This window comes from Heterocephalus glaber, unplaced genomic scaffold (assembly GCF_053883595.1).
Source record: "Heterocephalus glaber isolate CG9 unplaced genomic scaffold, H.glaber_assembly_v1.0 deba00001442, whole genome shotgun sequence".
In the NCBI taxonomy this organism is placed as follows: Eukaryota; Metazoa; Chordata; class Mammalia; order Rodentia; family Bathyergidae; genus Heterocephalus; species Heterocephalus glaber.
This window is the reverse complement of record NW_028258296.1, coordinates 21,105,001-21,130,815: the sequence shown is the minus strand read 5'-3', so window position 1 is coordinate 21,130,815 and position 25,815 is coordinate 21,105,001. Positions and strand designations below refer to the sequence as shown.

The 25,815-nt window shown below is 33.3% G+C and overlaps 1 protein-coding gene across 4 annotated transcripts in view; it reads left to right on the top strand.

Moving 5' to 3' along the window:
* The window catches only part of Col24a1 (collagen type XXIV alpha 1 chain), a 313,236-nt gene that overhangs the window by 270,683 nt on the left and 16,738 nt on the right, over positions 1-25,815 (top strand). Inside the window, exons 50-58 of one of the 4 annotated variants that reach the window (XM_004841343.4) lie at positions 2,255-2,362; positions 2,451-2,504; positions 2,829-2,891; positions 5,565-5,618; positions 10,063-10,098; positions 15,896-15,931; positions 16,030-16,056; positions 24,685-24,750; positions 25,366-25,534. In XM_004841343.4, the coding sequence (XP_004841400.1) occupies positions 2,255-2,362; positions 2,451-2,504; positions 2,829-2,891; positions 5,565-5,618; positions 10,063-10,098; positions 15,896-15,931; positions 16,030-16,056; positions 24,685-24,750; positions 25,366-25,534 (613 nt within the window). Of the gene's footprint in view, positions 1-2,254; positions 2,363-2,450; positions 2,505-2,828; positions 2,892-4,027; positions 5,269-5,564; positions 5,619-10,062; positions 10,099-10,352; positions 12,474-15,895; positions 15,932-16,029; positions 16,057-24,684; positions 24,751-25,365; positions 25,535-25,815 lie in introns of those variants that run through there. The other 3 variants (XM_021255434.2, XM_021255435.2, XM_087213018.1) reach the window with 3 other exon arrangements.

Genomic DNA, 25,815 nt, shown 5'->3' with positions numbered 1-25,815 from the left:
ACCTTAAATGTACCTATAAAATTAATTTTAAAAAACCCACTGCCAAAATATTATATTAAACGGAGAAAAACTGAAAGCATTTCCACTAAAACCAGGAACAAGACATGGGTGCCTATTCACACTACTCTTTTTTGATATAGTACTCAAAACCTTAGCCAGAGCTAATAGAAAAGAGAAAGAAATAAAAAGGATTCAAATAGAAAAGGAAGATGTCCAAATATCCTAATTTGGTAATGACATGATCCCTTCCACAGAGGTTCCAAAAATTTCTACCAGAAGACTCTTCAAACTAATGAACAAATTCAGCAAAGCAGGAAAACACAAAATAAACACAAAAATCAATAGCATTCTTATACAACAAGAATGAACCCACTAAGAAAGAAATCAGGAAAACAATCTTATTCACAATGGCTTCAAAAAAAATTAAGGTCCCAAGAATTAACCTAATCAAAGAAGTGAAAGGCCTCTATTATGAAAACCATATTGCTCTGAAGAAAGAGGTTAAAGAGGGACATTAGAAAATGGAAAGACATCCCCTGTTCTGGGATAGACAGAACATTCCCAAAATGGCTACATTATCAAAAGTGATATATAGATTTGATGTAATCCCCATCAATATACTATTAGCTCTTTCACAGAACTAGATAAAATAATTCTGAAATATTTATGGAACCAGAAGAGACCCAGAATAGCCAAAGCAATCCTGAGCACCAAGAGCAGGACAGGAGACATTATAATCTCAGGTTTCAAATTATACTACAAAGCCACAATAGAAAGCACAGCATAGTACTAACACAAAGACATATTGACCAATAGAATAAAGGATGCTGACATAACCCCACTCAACTTCAGCCATCTGATTTTTGACAAGGGCCCAATAATATACACTGAATAAAAGATAGCCTCTTTAACAAATGGTGCTGGGGAAACTTGCTGTACATATACAGAAGAACCAATTTTGATTAATATTACTCACCCTGTACTAAAATTCAAATCAAAATGGATCAAAGATCTACACACAAGAGCAGAAGCACTGAATCTCCCAGAAGAAAAAAAAGTAAAACTCTTGAAGATACAAGGTTAGGCAAAGACCTCTTAAAGAGAATCTGAATTGCACAAGAAATAATACTGAAAATCAACAAATGGGATTACACAAAATTAAAAAGCTTCTGCACAGCAAGAGAAATAACCAAGAGGATAAAGAGACTACCTTACCTACAGAATGGGAAAAAAATTTTACCAGCTTATCCTCAGAAGACTAATATCTGGAATATAGAAAGAATTCAAAACTATCGGGCTGGGGATTTAGCTCAGTGGTTCTGGCGCCTGCCTCGCAAGCACAAGGTCCCAAGTTCGATCCCCGGTACCAAAAAAAAAAAAAAAAAAAAAATTAGACCACCTGAAATAAAAGACCCAATCAAAAAAAATGGACAACGAAATGAATAAACACTTCACAGAAGAAATACAAATAAATGTCCAACAAATACATGAAAAATATTCAGCATATTTGGCAAATCAAAACATCACTAAAATTCCACCTTGCTCCAGTGAGACTAGCCATTATCCAGGACTCAGAAAATATCAAATGCTGATGAAGTTGTTGGGAAAAGGGAACCCCTTATTTATTGTTGGTAGGAATGTAAACTAGTATAACCACTTTGGAAATCAGTGTGGAGATTTCTCAAAAAACTAAAAATAGAAATTCCATGTGATCCAGCTATACCTCTCCTGGGTGTCTTCCTGAAATAGCTAGTAATGATACTACAGCAATGCAAGCATACCCATGTTTCTAGCACCAAAATTCACAACAGCTAAATAAACTATGTGCCCATCAATGGATGAATGTATAAAGAAAAGATTATACATATATATATATATATATATATATATATATATAGTGGAGTACTACTTAGCCATTGAGAAAGATAAATTTGAGTCATTTGTAAGAAAATGGATAGATCTAAACATCATAATGCTAAATGAGAAATATTGCACATTTCTCTGAGAAATCCAGAATATAAATAATTTAAACAGGTACATGGACTCTGTGAAGCCGGGAAGGGAATCTGGGGAAAGAGAGAGAGATAAATCAGAAGGACAGAAGAATAAAAATGATCAAATATATATGACAAACCCCCAAGGTAAATGTAATTACTATTTATTGTAAACATGTACTACTAAAAAAAATTAACCCAATATGTTTATAAGATCTGAGGTCGAGATCACCTTTCTTCTTTTTTTTTTATGTTCATAGGGTGAACAAGGACTATCTGGTCAACCTGGAATTCAAGGTAAAAGAGGTCACCAAGGAGCACAAGGTGATCAAGGACCACATGGAGAGCCTGGTCTGAAAGGACTGCCTGTATGTTCCAACTCAGAAATTCACCAAGCTCTTTACAGAATAGGCCACAAGGGCACAGTAATGATCTTCATGTTTGTTTCCATTGCAGGGAGAACATGGTGATCGAGGTTTGACAGGTTTCCAAGGATTTCCAGGCCCCAAAGTATGTTTATATATTTTTTGCTAGTCATGTAGCTATCTAGGAAAAAAAGATGTTGAAATACTAATATTTAGTCTCTGATTTGAACTTTTCTTTTCTTAACTGTAAAATGTCAATTGGTACAGAGTCATATATTTGATTTTTGAAAATGTTATTTTAAAACACATATAATTATGCATTTTTCTAGTATATTGTATGTTTTGTTTCCATTTTAAAAGCAATTTTTGAAGAGTTGGTTCTTCATAGATTGGTATGAGATTATTTTGTTTATAAAATATTCATATTCAGCTAATATTTTTTACTTTTTGTTTCTTACTCTATGTCTAGGGTCCTGAAGGGAATTCTGGCTTTGTTGGAATATCAGGTCCTAAAGGTCCTATTGGGCAAAGAGTAAGTATAAAGTCTTCTGCCTACCTAGAAATTGTACTTCTTTGCTTATTGTAGGACTTACAAATGCTAAAATTAGTATACTCCAATTTAATAACTTCATAAAATTACTTTTGAAATAGAAACTCATAAAAGCAGAGTTTAACCTTTGCAGTTCATAAATTAGCTTGAGCAAAATACCCTATAGACCACCCATAGTTCCCAGATCTTACTTTAAAAAAAAATTACTCTGAAGACTAGAAAATCTATTAACTCACATCAGGAGCAAAAACATACAATAATTTCATTTTATAAGCATTAACATAACCAGAGACCACCCCCATGTACCACCTGAGGAGGCTTGCCTATGTCCACACTTTGAAAAATATTTCCTGATAGCTATGTTTTCCCAGTTCAGGGGCAGTTATCCCAAGAGAGTGATGTGAGTTGTTTAAAGAGTTTCAAAAATCGAGATCTGAAGAATTCAACAGTTTATTACCTATATTTGCAAACTATAGGAATATAAATAAGCTATCAGCAGTTACTGTTTATTTTGTTTTGTTTTGTTTTACTTTTAGTTTTTTCAAAGTCTCCTAATTGATCTATGATCTATAAAACTGAAATAAAAAAGGTTTTAAAAAATGGTTTGGTTGTAGTAGTAGTATCTCTATGGCTAACAGCAGCTGCCAGAGTGAGTGTGGAGAGAACAGAAAGAAGACAGCATGGAGTTTAGATGCAAGAGAAAGTAGTTTGGAAGAGCTTTATAGCTGAAAACCATTGTTTTATACAAAATATTATAAAGTTATATTTTTAAAATTCTACACTCCTTCCTTTCCTTTTAAATTCTTTTCAATAATACAAAGAGCATGTGCTTGCTTCGGCAGCACATATACAAAGAGCAGTATTGTTTATCTAAAAACCCCTCCTAGTATTGCTTCAGGTGTAAATGTATTATTTTCATGACTTCTGAGGAACAAGGAAACTTGGTGCTTTTACATACGGTCCAATTCTTGATTACTTGCAAGTAGTTTGTACATGAATAGGCTACTCTTTAATAAATATTGCTCTATACTCTTATTTATATTAAATTCCTCCACTAATTATATCCTTTCATTCTAGTTGGTTCTCAATTAATTCAATCTTTTTTTGATCTTGTCAAGGTAAAAGTGGCTGCTTGCCTAGCATCTGACCTGTGCAGGGTCTCAGGCAGTGCTGATTCTCTGTGGGCCGCAATCTGAGTCTATGTTGCTTTGCAGGTCTAGAAATTATCATCTCACTAATGGTAAAGTTCAGATAACTAGCTCACAACTGCTAAACATAAACACAGATATTTATTAGGTCATTATAAGAGACAAGTGAAAAGTCTTGGTATGTTAATATTTAGTAAACCATTATTGTGTACCAGGTACTGATGTTCAGTTTGTGTTCCTTATTTCATTCAATTCTCATAAAAATTATATGAAAGATACTATTATTCCCATTTTGCAGATGTAGAAACTAAGTCTCAGAAAGATAATTTGTTCAACACCACATTTGACTAGTAAAATAGAGGAATCAGAAGTTGAGTGTGTATCTGATTGATTAAATCAGGTTTTACGGTTGCATGCTAACTACGCAATTGGAATATATAATGGATACTAAGTGAGCTAGTGCCTAGTTCCTGCCCCAAAATCAATAAATAGCTAATTACATAAAATTAATTGAACTGAAAAATCTGGATTTTCCACCATTTCAAAGATGCAATTAGCTGGTACCCACAATTAATTATGAATTAAATTCATAGCACCACATCTTTTTAATATATTTAGATAAATTTAGACAGTTGTTCACTCTTTTGATCTTTTTGGTTTTTTTGGTTTTTTGGTACCAGGGATCGAACTTAGGACCTTGCACTTGCCAGGCAGGTGCGGTGCCACTGAGCTACATCACCAGCCTTTGATCTACTTTTTCTAGAGGCCTGGTATACCTCTCTATTCTTTTAACAGATCATTATTTCAGAGAGTCACATTAGTTTACTTTATTAGATTAGAGCTTTCTTGAGTTTTTTAGTGATAACCAGTCAAAGTAACATCTGATTAGGTTAAGAAAACAAGTCTCTTGATTTGACTGCGAATCTTTCAAATTCAGATACCATATGTACAAATTATTACTTACAGTTGATTTTTGTGTTCAAAAGTGATTCCTTTGAATTTAGACTACCAGGTAATTTCTGTCATTCTAGAGCAAGTTAGTATTAAAGCTGTCTGTGGATAGACCATATGACATTATATTTCAAGTGATCTATTCCTACAGCATCTGTATAGAAATTTTTTCAAAAATGTATTCATCATTCTATTATTTTAGGGAAAATGTTTCATTTGTTATGTAATAACACACATATACAATGCTTCATTGGATTTGTCACCACATAAACATTTCAATTCTGATTGATATTTGTTAGAAATTTTACATATATAAAATATTGTATATATAAAAATATATATATATATATATATATCTTGAAAGGAAACTGCAGGAATATGCACAGTTGTGTCACATACTGTGAATCAAGATAAATATGGTTTATGCTAATACTTTAAGATTTCATACAAAACTAATTTTTTGGGTGTGGCTACTTTATCAATGCAAGAAAATTCTCTAGAGTTTTTCTGGATTATTCTCAGAATGAGCCTGACTATCTTTCTTTAACCCCAACAGGGAAACACTGGCCCTCTTGGCAGAGAAGGTATAATAGGCCCAACAGGTAGAACTGTAAGTTTGTTAAAATATGGATCTTTTTTCTTTTTATATACTTTTCTCCTTATTCCTATTTCTAAAATAATCCACTAAGAATCAGCTTGCATATTGAGAAACAAAGGACAAATATATATATATTATGTTTTTCTTCTGGAAGGTCGTTCTTTTTTTTTTTTTTTTTTTTTTTTTTTTTTTGGTACTGGGGATCAAACTCAAGTCCTTGTGCTTGTGCAGCAGGCAGCAAAACCACTGAGCTAAATCCCCGGCCCTGGAAGGTCATTCTTGAGAACATAAGGATCATATATGTAATGAAGGTGTGAAGAAGGAGGGAATTGAGAATATAGAAGTGCGTTAGAGAGAGGGGATCACCATAAGCATAGAGCTGATCACCAAAGCAATAAACTGGGATCAATTTTCAAAAGAAGAAAACATAGATAGCAGGGGAAGGGCAGACCACCAAGATTTGAGTATTTGAAAGTACCCACTGGCTGTGCCATACTACCCTGAATGCACCAGTCTCATCTGGAAGTACCCACTGCAAGGGAAAAGTAATAGTTGGTCGAAATAAAAGGAAAAACCGAGATAGTGCAAGGTTATATAGACAAGATTTTAAGAACAGAGTGGTCAGTGGTGATCTTTAAGAGACCAAGTTGTAATACAAGATGGAGTACAGATTACAATAAGAAAGAAAAAGATGAAAATATTTAATAACTTTTTCTCAAATTCTTTTTTTATTCTCATGTGTTTGGTTTTATTTTGTCCCTCTCCCTCCAACATTTTTCAAATTGTTGCAGCAAACTTCTGGAATAAATATTATTTCCATTTAATAGATGAAGAAGCAGATGAGATTTATAGAGGTTCACCTAGTTATTTGAGGTAATAGACAGTGGATTCCACAGCTGGTGTTTCTTACTTCAAGACCAGTGCTCTTTCCACCCCATTCAAGCTATTTCTGGAGAGGAAACTGAGGCAACCTATTGCCAGTGTCTTAAGATATTTGATATATGATATAAAACAAATAAGACAATGCCTGGGAAGGTAGTCATGGGAAAGATTTTGTAATCCTGTAATACTGTAAACATGAAAAGGAACACACTAGAAAGGGTGAAATTGAGACTTCCAGAGGGAAAATTCAGTCCCTTCAGGGAATTAATATTTTGAATCAAGCGTTATAAAAACAGAGATAAAAAATAAAAATGGAATGCTTCAAGAATTAAGCATAACTATTATCTTTGATAAATATGGAGAATTCACCACCAAAATTACAGTTTTTAATTAAAAGGAGAAAATGTATAACTCAGCATTCTCTAGACTTTCAATTTTTGCTACTCAGAGCTATATAAGTTTGTAAGTGGGAGAGTTCTCATATTTCAGTGGGTGGTTCCCCAGCAAGCTGAAGAGCACAAATTGTTCTGATTATGGAATGATCGTTCTCTTCTGTCAAAAATGTGAAATATTAATTGGTCAAGGAAAATGTGATAAAGAAATGTCTCAATTAAAATATCTCACTGTGTTTTGTTTATAGATAGTTCTTAAAGGGCCTTATAATATTCAGCATACACATCAAATTTTTTCCATATTCCATTTTTTCCATTCTTAGATGAAAAGTTCATTATGAAAAAATAAGCATTTGAGAATGGCAAAAACATTGTGAAAAAAACAATCGTGGAGCTAGCATTCTGCTTTTCCAAATAAGAAAACAGTAGTACTACAAAGTCATTGTAAATGAAATTATACACATAATAAAATTATATAATAGTAAAAATAATAATCAGATCAGTATAATAAACTAGAGCTTAGAATTAGATTTAACATATAGGAATTTAATTATAAGGAAAATGGTAAGTCAGTATGATTTGGCTGCAAGTAAAAGGAAACCTGATTCAAATGAGCTTTAACAATAAGGAAAATTATGTTCCATTACAGGAAGTAAGAGCTTCAGATTTGGTTAATTTAGTGACTCCATTGTGTTGTCCAAGACCAAGTTCTTTCCATATCTCTAACCTGCTATCCGGAATGCTAGCTTCATATTTAAGCAAAAGGACTTATAGCAGTGATGGCGAACCTTTTAGAGCTCTCCGTGACAACAAACAGCTGGCTGCAGCATACATGCCATAGATTCGCCACCACTGAGAGAATACAGTTTCTTGGAAATCACATTCAGATGTTCCATATTCCTAGTATCTAACTGACAAGCATTCAAGCACGTGGCCTCTCCTATACCAGTGATAGGAAAGGGAGATGGAATTACTTTTGAGTACCATTACTGCTATAAGAAATTGGAACCTGGTTTCACCAATATTTTGTAAATCCTAGATTAACTTTTAAAAACTTTAATGTAAAAAATTGAAATGATAAGAATCTTAGAAAAATAATCTAGAAAATTAAAGTATAGTTTAAGAATTGAGAAGACCATATATAAGAAAACTGATCATTGTAAAATATGCATATTAAAAGTTTTAAATTTTGTGTGGAATAATATTCCTAAATACAAAATGGGAAAAATATTTGCAAAGCATGCAATATGTAATGGGTTAAGATACAAAGATCTTTTATAAATTGGTATGAAAATGATAGAAAACTCAATAGAAGAATGAAGAATAAATCTAAAAAGCCAACTATTATTTTAAAGCATACTCACCTAATTTTAAGTCAGACAAATTCAAATTAAAGTAATTATATCTAACTAAAGCAAATTACATCTGACTTCCCTTGTAGAAGTGTGAATTATTGCCTACACAGAAAGACATTTGTTCAAATATAGGTACATATACACTTTAAGCAATTTCTCTTTGGGGAATTCATCCCACAAATATAAAAGCACCCAATACACTAAGAGGATTTTACAAAGATTTTTTTTTCACAACACTGTATTGTCAAAATCATGTGAACACACATGGGCAAAGGAATGCTTAAATAAATTATATTCTAGTCACTTCATGAAATATTATGCAATTATTAAAAAGAATTTTATATATTTTGCTTGGCTGAATTTCACTTATTTCATGATAAATTCTAAGTAGGAAAAGCATGATATATAGAACTTTATATAATATAATCCTAACATTATAAAACATGACCAGTACCTGCCATACATATGTAAATATATGTCAATATTTGATTAAGAAAAAAGTATGAAAAGATATATCCTAGGTTGTTAATACTGGGTTAGGAGTATTAACCCTAATGACGGGGAGAAATGCTGTAAAGATATCTTAAAAATCAATTTTGATAGTTAATACAAGGAAGTAGGTTAAGGACAAGACAGAAAACATAAAAGAATCATTATAAATGGCAAATAAATAACAAGAGTATTTTTAACTTGCAAACAAAGAAAATGGCATGAATCAAATCAAACATACACTCCCATGTTTTGCAGGTATGTGTATAATTTTAAACTATTAGGACAATTAGTGACAAAAATTTTAGAGTACAAGGATATTTATTGTGCTATTGATATTGTGCAAAGATATCAGTGCTATTGATATTTTTAAAAATTTAATTTCAGAAATGGAAATTAAATAAAAATGATCATAGTTTAGTAAATTTAATGTTATAATTATGTTGTGGAATGTGGATTGGCATGAAAATCATCAGTATTATAAAGGTATAAATTCAAGTTACATAAAAGATAAATAGTATCTTTTTTACCGAAAAAATATAATTTCCACAAGAATGAAGATAAAAATTAACAAAAGTTTACAGAGTAGTAGGTCCACCCAAGAACAGCAGACTACACATTCTTTTCAAAGTGCATATGGAACCTTCACCAAAATAGATGATATTTTAGGTTGTAAAACAAATTTTACTACACTTAAAAGAACTGATGTCACACAAGGTATAGTCTCTGACCAAAATGAAATTAAACTAAAAATCAAAAACAGATAACAAGAAAATCTCCAAATACCTTAAAATTAAATCACACATTTCTGAATAATCCCAGAATCAAAGAAGTCTCAAGGAAAGTTAGAAAATACTTTGAACTGAGTGAAGACAACTACAACCTCAGAATATGCTTGATGCAGTTCAGAAAGGAGAATTAAAAAAGAAGATAAAAGAAAAGGAAGAAACTAGCTTAGAAGCAGGATTTTTAAAGGCTGAGGGAAATAAATACTAAAATTTAACCTTAACTTAGAATTTCTTTTCTACATTGTTCTGTATGTTATTGTCAGATCAGCTGTTCTGACTTGAATGAAGGAGTATCTTGAAAATCCCAATCTCACTTTAAGGTGGAGTTAGAGATAGTAAAACAGACAGCATCATGAATCAATAGGTTATTTTTGGTTTGCCTTGCTTTACCTAGGAAAAGAAAATTAAAATATATATAAAATTAACAAAATAAGTTTTACTAGAGAGAAAAGTAAACCTCCAAAGTGTCATGTTTTAGTGTACAGCCTCAACTACATTCGAAATATAACTATCAATTATACTGAATTAGCATTGTTTTTCCCCCTTGCAGGGTCCCAGAGGTGAAAAAGGCTTTAGAGGAAAACCTGTAAGTTGAACTACATTTGTGACCATAGTATCCCTTGTCACTAGGATATAAGCTAGGGGGAATCAAGGATCTTGTTAGAATTATTCATTATTATGTCTTTGATACTTTGATATAAAAATAAAATTATACTTTTCAAGAAGAATTAACCTATGTGGTATATTGCAGTGAAATCTGACAAACCCTTAAAACATTTTAGAGCCTGCTGAATACATTCTTCCCAGATCACTGTGTGAAAATGGTATTTGCTTTGTCAGGCATCAGGAGAGGAGATAGACGATAGACGTCTTCACTGGTAACAGAGCAAGAGCACTGCCAAGTGGCTGTAGGTACATTCCCACTCTATCCAGTCAGAACAGACCAGGGCTGCAAAGCAGAAGTAAATTATTAGTTGTGTGTTTCAGCTGATTAGAAACAATAGTAGAAGGTTGAGCCCATGGTATTTTTAGGACCTAAATGGTTTATACTGGCACTATTTCCCATATTTTTAGACTGTCAGTTCTCCCAAGTTAAAGGAGATATTTCCACCTCCCCCATCAGAGATCACATTGAGCTTATTTTTTTAATAAAAATTGTATTGTATATATTATGATATATAACATGGCATTATGGGACACATATGGTAAAAAAAAAGTTACCATAGAGAAGAAAATTAACATATGCATCATCTCACATAATTACGCTTTTTTGTTGTTTTTGTCATAAGAGCAGCTAATATTTCACATACCACAGGATTCCTGCTGAAATTATTGAAGCAGCAGCCAAAAGCAAATGGCAGGCATGGAGTGAATTGGAGAACATTGCAAGTATACAGCCTATAAGAATACACTTAATGATAACAGTAATGTCTTTATTAAGAGGTAATAAGATTACATAGTGAGATTTTTCCTTCTCATGATAGAGTATGCTTGGGCCTCAGAATACATAACTTAATGGTATATTAAAAAGCTGAAAGGGGGAAATTACAGTGGTATGATGCCTCAGTTCACAAACTGAATTCTTTCCATGATTCTGGTGGTAAACTTCTCATCCAACTCAGTTTGCCACCAGAATCATGGAAAGAATCGAGGTACCACTGTATGTGAGTTTAGATAGCCTAAGAATTTTAAAAGGACAGTACATCAAATGTGTTAAAGTTATGGAAATGTGGCCCTTGCCATTTCTCAGTAGACTTCATATAACAGGAAGCAAGAATACATGCATACAGTGAAGCCCTATCCTTCAGGAGTGAGAATGAGAAAGAAAAAGTAAAGAGATGTGAAACTCACTAATTTTCCACACCTCTCTGGCTCTGCATGCCTCCTGGACTTACACTCTCCAAGTACTATGGCTAGAACACAAACTTCCATTGGGATTAGGTTATTTCAACTATCTATAGCAATATCCCACAAGCATTTCATGAGAAAGAAAAAAAAGCTGAGTGGCTCTGATAGATTACAAACTCAATTGATTATGATTGCAATCTTATTTTGCACTAATAGAAATATGCCACCAGAATAAAGCAAGAGAAAGGACAAAGTTAAAGACCACCCAGAGAAAGACTCTCTCAAATTGATCTGACAGCCATGTCCTGGAAGGACCAGTTGAAATATCTGGGATATTTCAGAATCAGCTTCTGCTAGACTCTGTAGCCTAACCCTCTCATACTTTCTGTTGTCTCCTCACTTCTCAGTTTTGCACCTATTTCTCTAATATTGTCTATATCCCTCTAGTTCTATTCTTAAAGTTTCAAATTGCAAAAGATCATTTTCTCAGAGTAGACTTGCTGATACCTTGGACACACCCTGCTTCCATCCCTGGTCATAATTCTTAGTACATGGGACCTAGTATAATGCCTGCTACCAATGCTTCTTAAATGTCCTCTTATCAAAAAGGTTTCTCCTAATTAACCTACATATAATAGCAAAGTCCCATCCCTCTGAGACTCCTTATCTTTCCTTAACCCATCTCTTCCTTTCTACCTGGCATGTTAAATATGCATTTGGCTTTTTACTATGTCTCCCCTCACAGACATTTTATCTATTGTTATTGTTTGTTTTAATGTTTTGTCCCCACCTGACAGCTCCTGTCTAATACTTGGCATTCAAAATATATTTAATGAATTATTGGTAGCTGAATTAGGGAAGGTTTGGGGTTTGAGATATGATTGTTGACTTAAAATATTTGAAAGGTCTTAGAGATGAGATCAGTTTCTTGCTCAGTTCCCTTATATACAGTGAGTTCCATTAAGACATGAAATATATTTTATACCACCTAGTCCCCAACATCTGGCACATAAGCACATAAAAAATATTTACTGAATGAATAAAATGCTACAAAGTTCTCTTATTTTTCTTCAGTTTGAAAGTAAGAAGGATAGTTTAAGCATTATAAGGAAAAATTAAGGTATGAGAAAATATATCTTAAATTTCAACAGATTTAAAATTAAATGCATACATGTGTATATTTTTAAATTTCACAGACAGTATGATTCATTCAAATAAAATATTTCAAGTTCTTTTGCTTCAAGTATACATTCCTTTTATATCCATAAAAACTTCAAATTTAAAATTTCTAACCACTTACACATGTGTATATCCTTTCTTCAGATAAGACAGCATGAGGGCTAAAATTGATAAGGGGCTTAAAATTACAATCCTAAAATTAACTTTGAAAGCCAGGCATGGTAACACACACTTGTAATCCCAGCACTCTTGAGGCTGAGGCAGGAGGATCACTGTGAGTTTGAGGCCAGCCTGGGCTACATAGTGAGCTCAAGGACAATCTGAACTACATAGTGAGACCCCATCTCAAAAAACAAACATGCAAACAAACAAACAAACTCTGCAGATTATCCACATATGCAGCAACTCACTCAAGGACATGTAGCAAATTAGTTACAAAGACAAGACTAGATCCCAGGTCTCCCATTTCTTGTGTAATTGTATTTTTCTATAAATCATAGTCATCTAAGAAAACTAAAGATTAGGAGCAAGATGGGTGAGAAACCCATATCAAGAGTAGCCCAGCTACTCACATGACAGCTTGAGGAACAGATTCTAATTTGTGTCACATCCTATGCTTTGTACCTGTTTAACCATAATGGCTTCACTCTCTAATAAATCTTATTTAACATGACTAAACTTTCAATTTAGCACTCTAAATGGTTCACAACAAAAGCCATTTGACCCTTCACCCAAAAGAAACATTTGACAATGTCTAGAGTTTGGGGGGGGGGGGTGGTACTTAGGATCGAACTTGGGACCTTCCACTTGTGAGGCAGGTGACAGCACCACTGAGCTAAATCCCCAGACCTAGAGATATTTTTTATTGTCACAACTAGAAAAAAAGGGAGGGTTGCTAGTGGCACCTGGTAGGTAGAGACTAGGGATGCTACTGCATGTTCCACAATGGAAGCTTCTAAATTTATAAATGAAAAAAGGGAGTCTCTCTGCAACTGAACTAGTCTGAAGTAAACATCATGAACCTAATTCAAGATTCAATTTACATAAAGGAAATGACATACAGGATGCACATAAAGGGAAATACATACTAAGGTTCAAGGATATGCATTCATCAATATTTTTTTATGCCAAATGATAAATGTGTTAGCTTTTTGGCACTGTGAAAATACCTGAGAAAATCAATTTGCAGGAAGAAAAATTTATTCTGGATTACAGTTTCAGATGTTTCAGTTTAGGGTTCCATGGCTCCATTGTTTCTGGGCTGTTGTGAAGCTGAACACCACAGTGGAAGGACATAGTAGAATACAGCTGCTCACCTTATAGCAACCAGGAAACAGAAAAAGTGAGAGAGCCAGAGAAGAATGGGCCAAAAGCCAGATATAGTCCTCAGGTCATGCCTCCATGACTCATTTCCTTCAGCTAAGGTCTACTACCTCACAATCCCACTCCAGTATGATCTTATCAATTAGATTAATTCATTGATGAAAACAGAGCCCTCATGATACAATCACCTTCCAAAAACCCCATCTCCAAATACAGGAGACATTTGGGGGACATTCTAAATCTAAACCATAACAATAAGCTGTATTACTTTTAGAGGACCATATGTAAATTCTGGGGATTCAGAGGAGAGAGAATCTTTTGTGATTCAAAGGTAGTGCTTTTGTTAGCCAGATAACCATCATAACCATACATATTAATTTGGTTCCCCTTTAGGAAATAAACATAAACATTCATAGTTTTATTATGAACTGCTTTATATAGTATATAAGGAAAAGGAGCACTTCTTAGTGATATGTTAGCTAGAAAAATTAAAAAGTGCAAATAAAATATCATATAAGAATAATATTTTATTTTATATGACTACTTGCCCTATTTTGTGCAGTTGTTACATTAGGGTTGCCCTGCCCTGACTTGTTGGGTTTAAAGTATTTTGTTTGATCATATTTGTGAACTGTCTTATTCTAATAAGGTTAAATTAACCAATAAAATCAGCAGTAAAAAGTTTCTTCATTCATCTATGATAAATTCCTCTTTCAGAGTCAAAATTAGGATATATATTTTGTACTGAACAATCAGTGAGATTCTGCAAATGTCAGAAATATGCTAAGTGGGGTGAAATGTCATAGCTGTTTATTATTTTTACAATATTGATCTAGAATGGAGAAACTTATAGAGCCAAATTCACTCTAAAACTATATATTTAAAAGGCCATCTCCACTATCACATTTTGGTAGCTTATAATGAAACTTCCGGGTTTCTGCTTAAAATTCTAACCCTAAAGCCTCAAACTAAGAAATGTCCAGCAGGTATGGTGTTGGAGTACTCTACATCCTAAGTCATTATATGTTACTTTTTCTAATTATCACAGTGTATCTAGAATCAGAACTTTTGATAATAAGGCATACTTAATATTAATTCAAGTATAACATCAACAGTATGTGAAATTCAGCTGATGGTTAATTTTTCTTTGCCATCTTTTAACCATAATCTGAGTTTGACTCAATGTAGTGTCAACTTTCAATTCACCATCAGTGAGTTAATTTTGAGCAGATGTACAAGGCCCTAAAGTGATTGCTGTTTTTTCATTTTGAAAAATGCCAGCATAAACTTTGACATCCCATTAAATATATTTTAATTTCTCTCATTTCTAAATCAATGCAATTAATGTTAATATCTACCTATTCATTTATTCAGTTATAATTATTGAATGCCTACTTTTATTAGGTACTATTCTTTTTTGAAAAAAACAAAAAAATGACTAAGACATTTTAAGATCCTTAGGGATTTTCCAGGGTGTGTGTTTTATAGAATTCAATAAAACAAGTAGTTAAATGAATAGAGGGGAGGTAGCATGGGGATTAGGCAAGGTGATCATATAATTTAAGTAATTTTGGAAGAGAAATAGGCCTTCAACAAAGAGTAAAAGAAAGGGAAATCATTCCTGGCTAAGGAAATAGCACATTCAAAAGAATGCATATATGAAAGAACTAGGGAGATTCAAAGATCTACAAGTAAATGTATAAGAACAATAATTAGTTGAGTGATAGGTAGAAATAACAGGAAATTATGCTTAGAAAGTATTAACATTTTAAGTTGCATTTATAATAGTTTATTAAAATGAGTAATCAGTTTCTAGTAATATCAGTAAAACAGGAAAGTACATATACAGCTCATTCGTGAATAGGGGTGATAGTTAAGTGCAAGAGCTTTGCAACACTAAAACAATTTTAATCCTCTGACTTGCCTCACACAAAAAGGCTATGTGAGAGGTTTCAAATCTTAGTTCTCTTGCTTATACCAAGCCAAAAATCCAAAAATATATATATATTGTGCTGTGTCTTCATTTTTCCCAGGGTCCCCAAGGACCAAGAGGTCAACCAGGGCCTCCAGTGAGTAGATTTACATTTATATATGTTTACTATTGATGAATATATTATGGCCTGGCTTGAGATGCCTCCTAAATAATTTTTAATTTGTTATGTTATAGGGTCCACCTGGAACACCGGGTCCAAAAGTAAGTTTTCTTGGTTCAGTTTTATCTCAGAATATCATGTTAGCTCCCTGTTAAAGCTATCCTTCTTGAGTGCTTTTTTTTTTTTTTCTAAACTGATATAGAGTGGACCTAACTGTGTTAACTTAAAATCCAAGCCTCAAACTTATCTATAAAATAGAGATTATATCTCCTATTTTTTTGGTAGTCTTGAGTGTCGAATAAAAAGTGAAACATTCAGTTAAGTGTATAACATAATAGGTCCTCAAAAAAATACTAACTCTCTTCATTTCATTCTCTTTCTGCATCTTAGTTCTCTTTTTGTTAATGTTCTCTTTTTTTCAGCCAAAATTATCCACTTCTTAGATTTTACTTGAATCCCTCTCAGTTGCTGGTGACTGTAGAAATCCTCAGAATTCTCATCCATCTGGCTATTGTCTAACTACTAGCCCTCAACACTTGCTACACTTTTCTTTAAGGCAACACTTCTGGATTGTGAAGATTAAATTCCCCTACATATAGTGAATCCTTCTAATTCTTTTTATTATTTTAGACTGTAAGGTAGCACATTAGTTATAACAATCTGTTCATTCTTTATTCTGTCTTTCATTTTTAAAAAATTAAGTGAAGCCGGGCATGGTGGGGCAGGCCTGTAATCCCAGCACTTGGGAGGCTGAGGTAGGAGGCCACCCTGAACTGCATAGCAAGATTCTGTCTCAAAAACAAACAAACAAAAAAAGAGTTTTACTCTTTAGAATACATAGAGGAAGTTATTTTTGTGGATCCCTTCAGTGCACCTAATGAGAGTTCTATACTCATAGGCTCTTAGATGTTACTGAATAACTTCCCAGACAGACGTTCTTCATGCATCCATCTGGGCCAACACTCCTTAAAGAATACCCATGGGAAAAAAATAATAATTTTGAAAAATTATGATTATTATGGGCCAGGCATAAGCTAGGCTTTAGAAATATCCTGGAAATTATAGGAATATTGAGATTGCCAAGAAAACTCATAAGTGGCCTAGTGCTGCAAAATTTCTCTTCTTTACAATGCCTATTCAAAAAAATTACTTTTCATTGAGTTGTCATTTGCACTAATAGTGCTTAAAGTTGAAGATACCTTATATGAACTCAAGTACTGGCCTGCACAGTACTAATCTAATAGTCATTACATTCTTCACTGCTACCCTCTCAAAATAGTCATTTCACTTAAGAATATACTTTGATCTCTTCATCCATTCCTCTGTTGACAAATGTTTAAATTATGTTCAAACTTTTTTAGGTACAAATATAATGTCAATATACCTATCACTTTATGTATCCATATAGCATTTTATATACATAAAATATCTGTAGTACCACTCTCAGAAGTGAGATGATTGAGTATAAAGGATAATGAGCATATTTACATATTATTTTTAATTATTATAAAATATCCATGATATAAAATTTACCATTTTAACCATCTGTAAGTTCAGTTCAGTGACTTTAAGTACATTCACATGCATCCATCACCATGATCCATTCCTAGAACTTTTTTCATCTTCCAAAATTCAAACTGTGTACCCTTTAACCAATTAACTTCCAATTCTTCCCATTCCCCAACCCCAACAATCAGCATCCTACTTTCTGTCTGTATGAATTTTGATAACTCTGGGTATCACACATACATTAAGTCACACAATATTTATCCTTTTTTGATTAACTTACTTCACTTAGCATGTCTTCAAGACTCATTCATGCTTACATACATATTAAAATTTCATTAGCTGAATAATAGTCAATAGAAAGTGTATAACACATTTGTTTATCCAGATCAACATATATGTTGCTTCCACCTTTTGAGCTTTCAATTCATTTTGGTATAGACTTGGAAGTGAAATTGTTGAATTATAAAGTAATTCTATATTTAAAATTTTAGGGACCGGACATGTAGCTCAGTGACAAGAGCACCTGCTTAGCATATGTAAGGCCCTGGGTTCAATCCCCAGCCCACCAAAAGCAAAACAAATAGTAATGTACCTTTTACTGTAATAAATTTTTAAAATTTTAAACATTAACAATGTTTCCTCATACATCTAGGGAAGTTCATGGAGTTATTGAACATATAAATTAATATTTTTCATAAAGATTTTTCAGCCATTATTTCTTGAAAAATTTTTACATCCCTTTTTTGTCTCTTTCCCTTTGGAGACAGCTATTATGCATATGTTTGTATGCTTGACAGTGTCCTACAGGTCTTTGAGTTTCTGTTCATTTTTCCTTATTCCTCATTCTTTTCTTCATTTTCCTTATTTTTCTGTGGTACTCAGACTGTATAATCTTAATAAGCCTATTGTCAAGTTTATTGATTCTTTCTTCTGCTTATTTAATTTTATTGTTAACCTTGTCTAGTAAATTTTCATTTCTGTTACTATACTTTGCAAGTCCAAAATTTCTATTTAGTTCTCTTCTGTAATCTCTGTCTATATATTGGCATTTTCTATTTGGTAAAACATTTCTCATACTTTTCTTTAGTTCTGTAGAACTTGCTTCCTTTCATTCTTTGAACATATCTAAAATAGCTAACTTAAAATCTTTGTTCAGTTCATCATTTGAATGTTCTCAAGGATAGTTTCTGTTGACTACTTTTCCCCCCATGTCTTATAGTACAGTTATCCCTTAGTATTTAGAGGGGATTAGTTCTGCAACCCCCACAATACCAAAAAAATTTATAGGTGCTCAAGTCTGTTAGTATTTGCATATAACCTAAACACATTTTCCCAAGCATAGTCTCCCATACATTTTAAATTATCTCTATATTACTTACATTATATAATACAATATAAATGCTATGTAAATATTTGTTATACTGCATCACTTACAGAATGAGGAGCAAAAGGTCTGTAGCTATTCAGTAGAGCATAATTTTTTTCAAATATTTTCAACCCACAGTTGGTTGAATTTGCAGATACAAAACTCACAGATACAGAGGGCCAACTATATTTTTGTTGAAGACTGAAAAATTTAAATACAATGTGACATCTTTGAAAATTGAATTCTTGCCCTCAATCTGAATTTGTTGTTATTACTGTTTGTTTAGTGATTTTTCTCAATTACAAGTCCATATTCTTTGACATGTGTGAGCACTGAAGTCTGTTCAGTAGCTTAGTGTTCAACTAATTTCCTTTAGAGAATTCCCAAGAGATTTTCTTAAAAGCCAAAACCAATAAGTCTAGAAATTTTTTCCAAGGAGGTCTGCTTGCAAATGGGGTACTACTACAGTGCTCAACCAGGCAATTGACAACTGTGCCTTAGCCTTCACTTCCTAATGTCACAGAGCCTCACTATCAGCCAGAGATTGCTTACAGCATTCTCGGGTTTCTTGAGCATGCACATGGCCCTGTGCATTCACAAGAATTTTCAGATTCCCAGGCATATATCAGAGCTTGTCAAAGCCTCTGTAGCCATCTCATTCCCCAGCTTTTCTTTGTAAACTTTTTGGTTAACGTACTGTTTGTTCTACCTGCTTTCTACTACTTCAGGTAGCAACAAAGTTAGACAGTTCCCTCTAAATGTTATTGAAAAATGATCCTAGGAAAAAGATTTTTTGCATTGGATGACTTCTGAGACAGGTTAAAATAAAGACAGCCTTACAAATAGTGTCCTCCATAAAACTTTGAGAAAAGTCAAATAATGTCATTGTCCTGGAAATGAAGCTTTAAAGCAACTCCTATCCAATTCTGTTTCCTCCTATATCTACCAGGTTTTCACTCTTACATGCAATTGTAGAATCAGACAACTTTTCATCCTGTAAAATAGAATGAAGCTGAGTAGAAAAGCTTGCTTTATAGGCAGAAAAGGGATGAAGAAAGCAGGAACTATAAATAGTAGGCTGAACATTTTAAAGTTACTTTCCCTGTAGGGTTAATACAGAGAGGATTTCCTTATTACATGGACTCAGGTAGACTGGAATCACTTATTTTATAGAAAACCGGCCCATTTCAAAGGTCAGTTTGATTATACATGGCATATTGCACAGATTCTATTCTGGTTTGTTCTGGTCTTTTGGGGTCTAGTATGGGAGGTTAGTCCAAAACACTGACCCCTTCCTAACCCCTAATGAATTTTGTGTAACACTTTAATCTCTACTCTTACAGAGATTCAGCTTTTTCATAAATGAATGCTTCCCAGATTGCTTCAAGTATTTTGATAATGTCCATAATTATAAAAAAGTTAATGATAATTTTTGCCAATTTTCTCATTGTTTTTATAAAGAGAATTCTGGGAGGTCATTGCTCCACCATTTTTGTGGATTGTTCCTAAATCTCTAATCTTGCTTATACATCTTTAAAATAGTATACATGATTTAATGGAAAAAATAGGGTTGTTGTCTGATATAAAAGCATTGTACAGATGTTTGAGTTGCAAATTAGACTAACCACTTTTATTATGGAAGACATGAGTATTTGGCAAATATCTTCATGAAAATGAATGAAGTAAGTCTGTCAGGCAGGGAGGGAGGGGCCTGTCTTCTGTTTAGTTCCATGTTCTTTTGGCCTCAGGTAGCATCACTCGGCCCCTCCCATTTGTTGACATTGGGATAAAATTGCACAACTTTTCAACCTCGCTTTCTTGTTTTGTTTTGTTTTTGTTTGGTTTTTTGCAAGTTTTATTTACAATGTCAACTTTTTATTTATTTGAGGGGGGTATTTTTGAGACAAGGTCTCACTGTGCAGTTAATGCTGGCCTTAAACTCACTATGTAGCGCAGGCTGGCCTCAAACTCATGGCGATCCTCCTGCCTCAGCCTCCCAAGTGCTGGGATTACAGCTGTGTGCCACACACCAGATACAATGCCAACTTTTAAAAGCACACTAAAGTTACCTAGACAATAAACTAGGCAGAAATCAAGTTCCAAAGAGGAACCACAGAATAAAAGAACTCCAGATTTGCCTGAAGACAAATACATGAAGGAAGAGATCAGGGAAAATGAAGAAAAGGTCAAAAAATACTTAAAGATACCACTCAGGACTTTGAGGAAGTTGTGGGGAATGGAATTCAGATTCTGAAATACACATAACTGTGTGTAATGATGATCCTCCCACACCAGAAAACTCAGAAACACAGCCTGATGAAGACAAAGAAGAAAATCTTTCTTCACCAGAGGTGGGAGCTGCCATTAAAATTATCTGGCAATTAATGGAAAGGTTTAACTTGGATCTATCCACTGTTACACGGGCCTTCCTACAAAACAGTGATGAGTTGGAGGCTACTTCCGCCTTTTTAGAGTCTGGACAGAGAGCTGATACATACCCCATTTGGTCCCAACAAGATGACTTAGATTTGCAAAAAGATGATGAAGCTACCAGAAATGCATTAGTCAAAAAATTTTGTGGTCACAGTGTAGATTGGAGGATTGACTTCCGAAAAAAATAATTGGCAAGATTATAAGAAGAGAACTGTTCACAGCAGATAAACAGTTATGACGGTTGAACTGTACAAAGCTCTTACATTAAAACTGACACCTTCTGACCAATGCTGCTATTCTGTGAGTTTCAGATTTTGTAACCAAGCAGAGTTATGTAGGAGGATAAAAGTCAAAGAAGTTGGATATAATTAGAGTTGTCCCTGGCAAGTATCAGTGTGTTTATGAAAGGAAAATCCAAGCCAAAGAAGTTGATCTACTAGGTAATAATCCTTTGCTGGAATGGAAGCCCTGCTGTATTAGTGACAGGAACTTGGTTACAGAGTCAAAGAAGGAAAATCAGGAGGTATAGGTCTTTTCACACAGTATGAGTAAAGGGCCTCCTATACTTTGCCAGAAGATTTTCTAGATCATGGTAGATACAATACCAAGAATCTAGAAATATGGAAATCTGTAATTACAAGGCCTTGAACATGAACTGTGCCAAACCATTCCTTCCCCCACTGAGCTCTACATTTCTAAAGTGCTTTAAAAATCCCGTATTTGCTTTGCTAACTTAGTATTTGGGGACATAGTTCTCTAGCTACTGTTCTCTTGGAGCCCTTCTCAGTCAAGTATGTGTCTCAGTCACCAGTATGTGTTTCTTTACCTAACACTCAATTTTGTTTCAAACACAGACAAAACCTGAAAGTCTCAAGAACTACCTATCTTTGTTAATAGTAATGTGATTTCTTAAAATACCTTTGTGCTAAAGATTGTGTTAGACTTAAAAATCAATGGATTAGTTCTTTGTTGTGTCTTTTTAATTATTGAAAATAAATAGAACTTTGAATCTCAAAAAAAATGTCATGTCAAGAAAAACAACAAACAATTTGATGCATCTTCAAGTTTTCAAGCAAAAATAAGAATTGAGGAAAACCTACATCTATCATGATGAATTTGACAGTGTTCTAGTACTCTCTTACGAGATTGGAAGTGATGTTAACAAGTATCACTTTTTATATTAAATAATGAAACATATCAGGGTTTGGAGATCACATAATTCCATGAACCAACATTTTAACAGAATCATGCATAAGTAAAAGATGTTATCAAAGCTTAAAACAGATCAATAGACTTTAATACAAAGGAGTACAGAAAGTTCATTGATATGGTCCCACTTCTCATTCTGCAACTAACTTTTAAAAAACTATTTCTTGTTGACTATAGTTCAGCAGTAGAATGCCTGCTTGGCATCCACAACACCATGGGTTCAATCCTCAGTATCAGAAAAAAAAGTTTCCATTTCTCAGGTTTTGGTACAGTTATCAAGGGATATCTACTAATTATCTGAAAAGGCTACTAAAATACTCCTCTTTTTTTTAACTGCTTATCTCTAGGAGGCAAGATTTTCTTCATGTATTTCAACTAAAATAACATATCAGAGCACTTTGCCTAGCATGTAGAAGGCTTTGAGCTTAATCCCAGAACTGCAAAAAATAAAGTAACATATCATAATTGCTTTAATGGAGAAGCAAATGTGAGAATTTAGCTACAATCAGAATATTAAATAAATACATGAAAGTATAAAACCACCCTTCTCTGTACTTTTAAAAAAGTTATTTTTCATAAAACAATTTATTTATATTAAAAATATAATGGACTAATTGTTATTTTCAGCAATTCACACCTAGTTTTAAATTTTATGTTTATGTTCCTATTATTGTAAGTAGCAAATAACTCACAAAGCAAAAGATCTTTAAGGTGTTTAATAATATTTAAAAGTGCCAAACGTTCTGATTCTGAAGAGTTTGAGAACCACTAAGCTAGATGTTGTAATTAATGCTCTTAATCACCAACAAGGGACTGAGTAGAAATACAAAAGTGACTTGTTTAGCACTCCACTCAAGATTCCATGTTTAGTGCCAATATTTTTGTGTGCCCCCTATCCAAAATTTTCCCATTTCCACAAGCAAGATGATGAGAATTATTTAATTTGCAGAGAACATTTTAGGTTAACCCTTTCTGCTTCTTGAATAAGTCATGTTTCACAGCCTTTTGTGCATGGTTGTTACTTCTGCCTGAAAAGATGTTACCATTTCCCCCTAACAATTCTTATTTATGCTTCAGGTTTTACATTAACTGTCACTATCTCAGGAAACCCTTCCCTGATTTATCCCTTCCAACCTCTTACATTGTCCAGATTTGATTGACTCCCTAATTTCTCTCATAGGTACGTGCACTTTTCTTTCATAGTATATATCACAATGTATTTTGGGGTGATTTGATTAATGCCTGTCTCCCCTCTAAACTTAAGCTTCACTAGGACATTTTATCCTTAATATATCACAGTATTTGGGAGTCTATAATGAGTCGATTTTTTTTCCAATATGAAAAACACATGTCGAGGTAAAGGAGAGTGCATTTTATTGATTGTCCTATTATTTTAAATAGTTTCTTAGATTAACAATTATGAATTATGAGAGACCTGCTAAAACACTGTCTATTGTATGGACCTCCAAGTAAAAAGATATCTTAGCAATACAATCATTCTGAAAGACATTAGATTGCTTGGTTTACTTATACAGAACCTTCTCTTCATTTCCCAGAACCTTCTCCCAACTCATGCTTCTTAGTTTCCAAGCTTATTCAAAAAAATTACAAAAAGACTCTTACTAATGGTTATGTTGAGTTTTTCTCTAAAAATATCTTTTTATTAAATACAGGAACAGATTGGATTCATGCTGTATTATTTCTTTTGGGACTAATGGTACATTTTCCAACTTCAGAAATTGTTTTTAAGACCACAGAAGTATCAGATTAAACTAATGTGGTGACTACCTCAGGACAGTAGTATTTTATTCTGTTTTCCTTCCAAGAATTTAACTGTTAAAATTTACTACAGTTATTTATTCCTCACTTTACAATTTATTAAGTGAGAGGATCATATTTCATTCTTCTTCCATATTGAGTAACGGTGTATGTGTGTTTTTGTGCAGCATACACAAATAGTTTTTCATTTGAGGATTCTACACTTCAGTCCTATTTTAATTAGAAGTCCTTTTGAGATCTGGATGAAGGTAGCATATGGTCCTTTCAGATAACCAGGCAGTATTTGCAAGATATGTCTAACCTTCAGAGTTACAAAGCTCTTTCATACAAGTCTCGTATACTTTAACAGCGTGCTTTCAGAATGTACAATCTTTACTTTAGAGCACTCAGTGTTGATCTTATTGCTGATCTCAAATGGTTTTGTTTTACTCAGAAACAAATGGATATCAATGCTGCTATTCAAGCCTTGATTGAATCAAATACTGCCCTACAGATGGAGGTAGTATATCTGGCATTATTTATATTGGCAATCTCAATATAACACAAATTAAACAGGAATTTTCAAAGGCCAAAATGTGGCATTATCCTGAAGACTGTATTTAAAACAGATTGAAAATATGAAACCATTTTCAAGAGCAAAGTATAATTAAACAGCAGTATATGCATAGAACACTTCATCAGGAAAATGTTTTTTAAAATGTAATATTGTTAAAGGACTTATTTATAAGGAATTTGGTACCATTAAAGAAAATATTTAAAAGAAATTTTTTCTTTAAAAAAGAATATTATTCTTTAGATGGGATCTATCATCACTATTCATTTATCTTATTTAAGCTTTATTATATGTATATGTTAAAGAGCATTAAACAGCAAGTATAATAGTTTTTTAAGTCTTATATCAACTTGAAAACTAAACTTTTCAGTGTGAATTTAATCTCTTATTGAGGATCAAATTAATAAAGTATATACATATGCCTATGCTTAAATATAAACTATTCTCTGTATTCTGCTCCCAACTCACTATACACAATTAAGAACACTTTTTCTTTCTGTCCTGATCCATGATAGTCATTAGGATTTTATTGCTTATTTGATTCTTATGATGACTTGGCAGAGGTACCAGAATACTGAAGTGACTTTAATCGACCACAGTGCAGAGATATTCAAAACTCTGAACTACCTTAGCAGTTTACTGCACAGCATCAGGAATCCTCTTGGCACACGAGATAACCCAGCACGAATCTGCAAAGATTTGCTCAACTGTGAACATAAAGTATCAGATGGTAAGTGCTTGGTTTTCACAGACTCTGATTTCTAACTTCATTTTAACATTTCACTGCATTTGAGACTTGCAATTCATTCATTCCAAATCTTGGTCATTTTTGTAAAACACTGGCAAAAGCCATGTCATTAAAAACAAAATACTCACAGAGGAAGATATATTTCTGATATCATCCACCCCTACCTACATCATTTGCTTATACTTTGTATTTGGAACATAGCACATTCATAATAAAATTAAGTTAAGTAAAGCTGATCTTTGCTTTTGTCTATAGACAAAAGC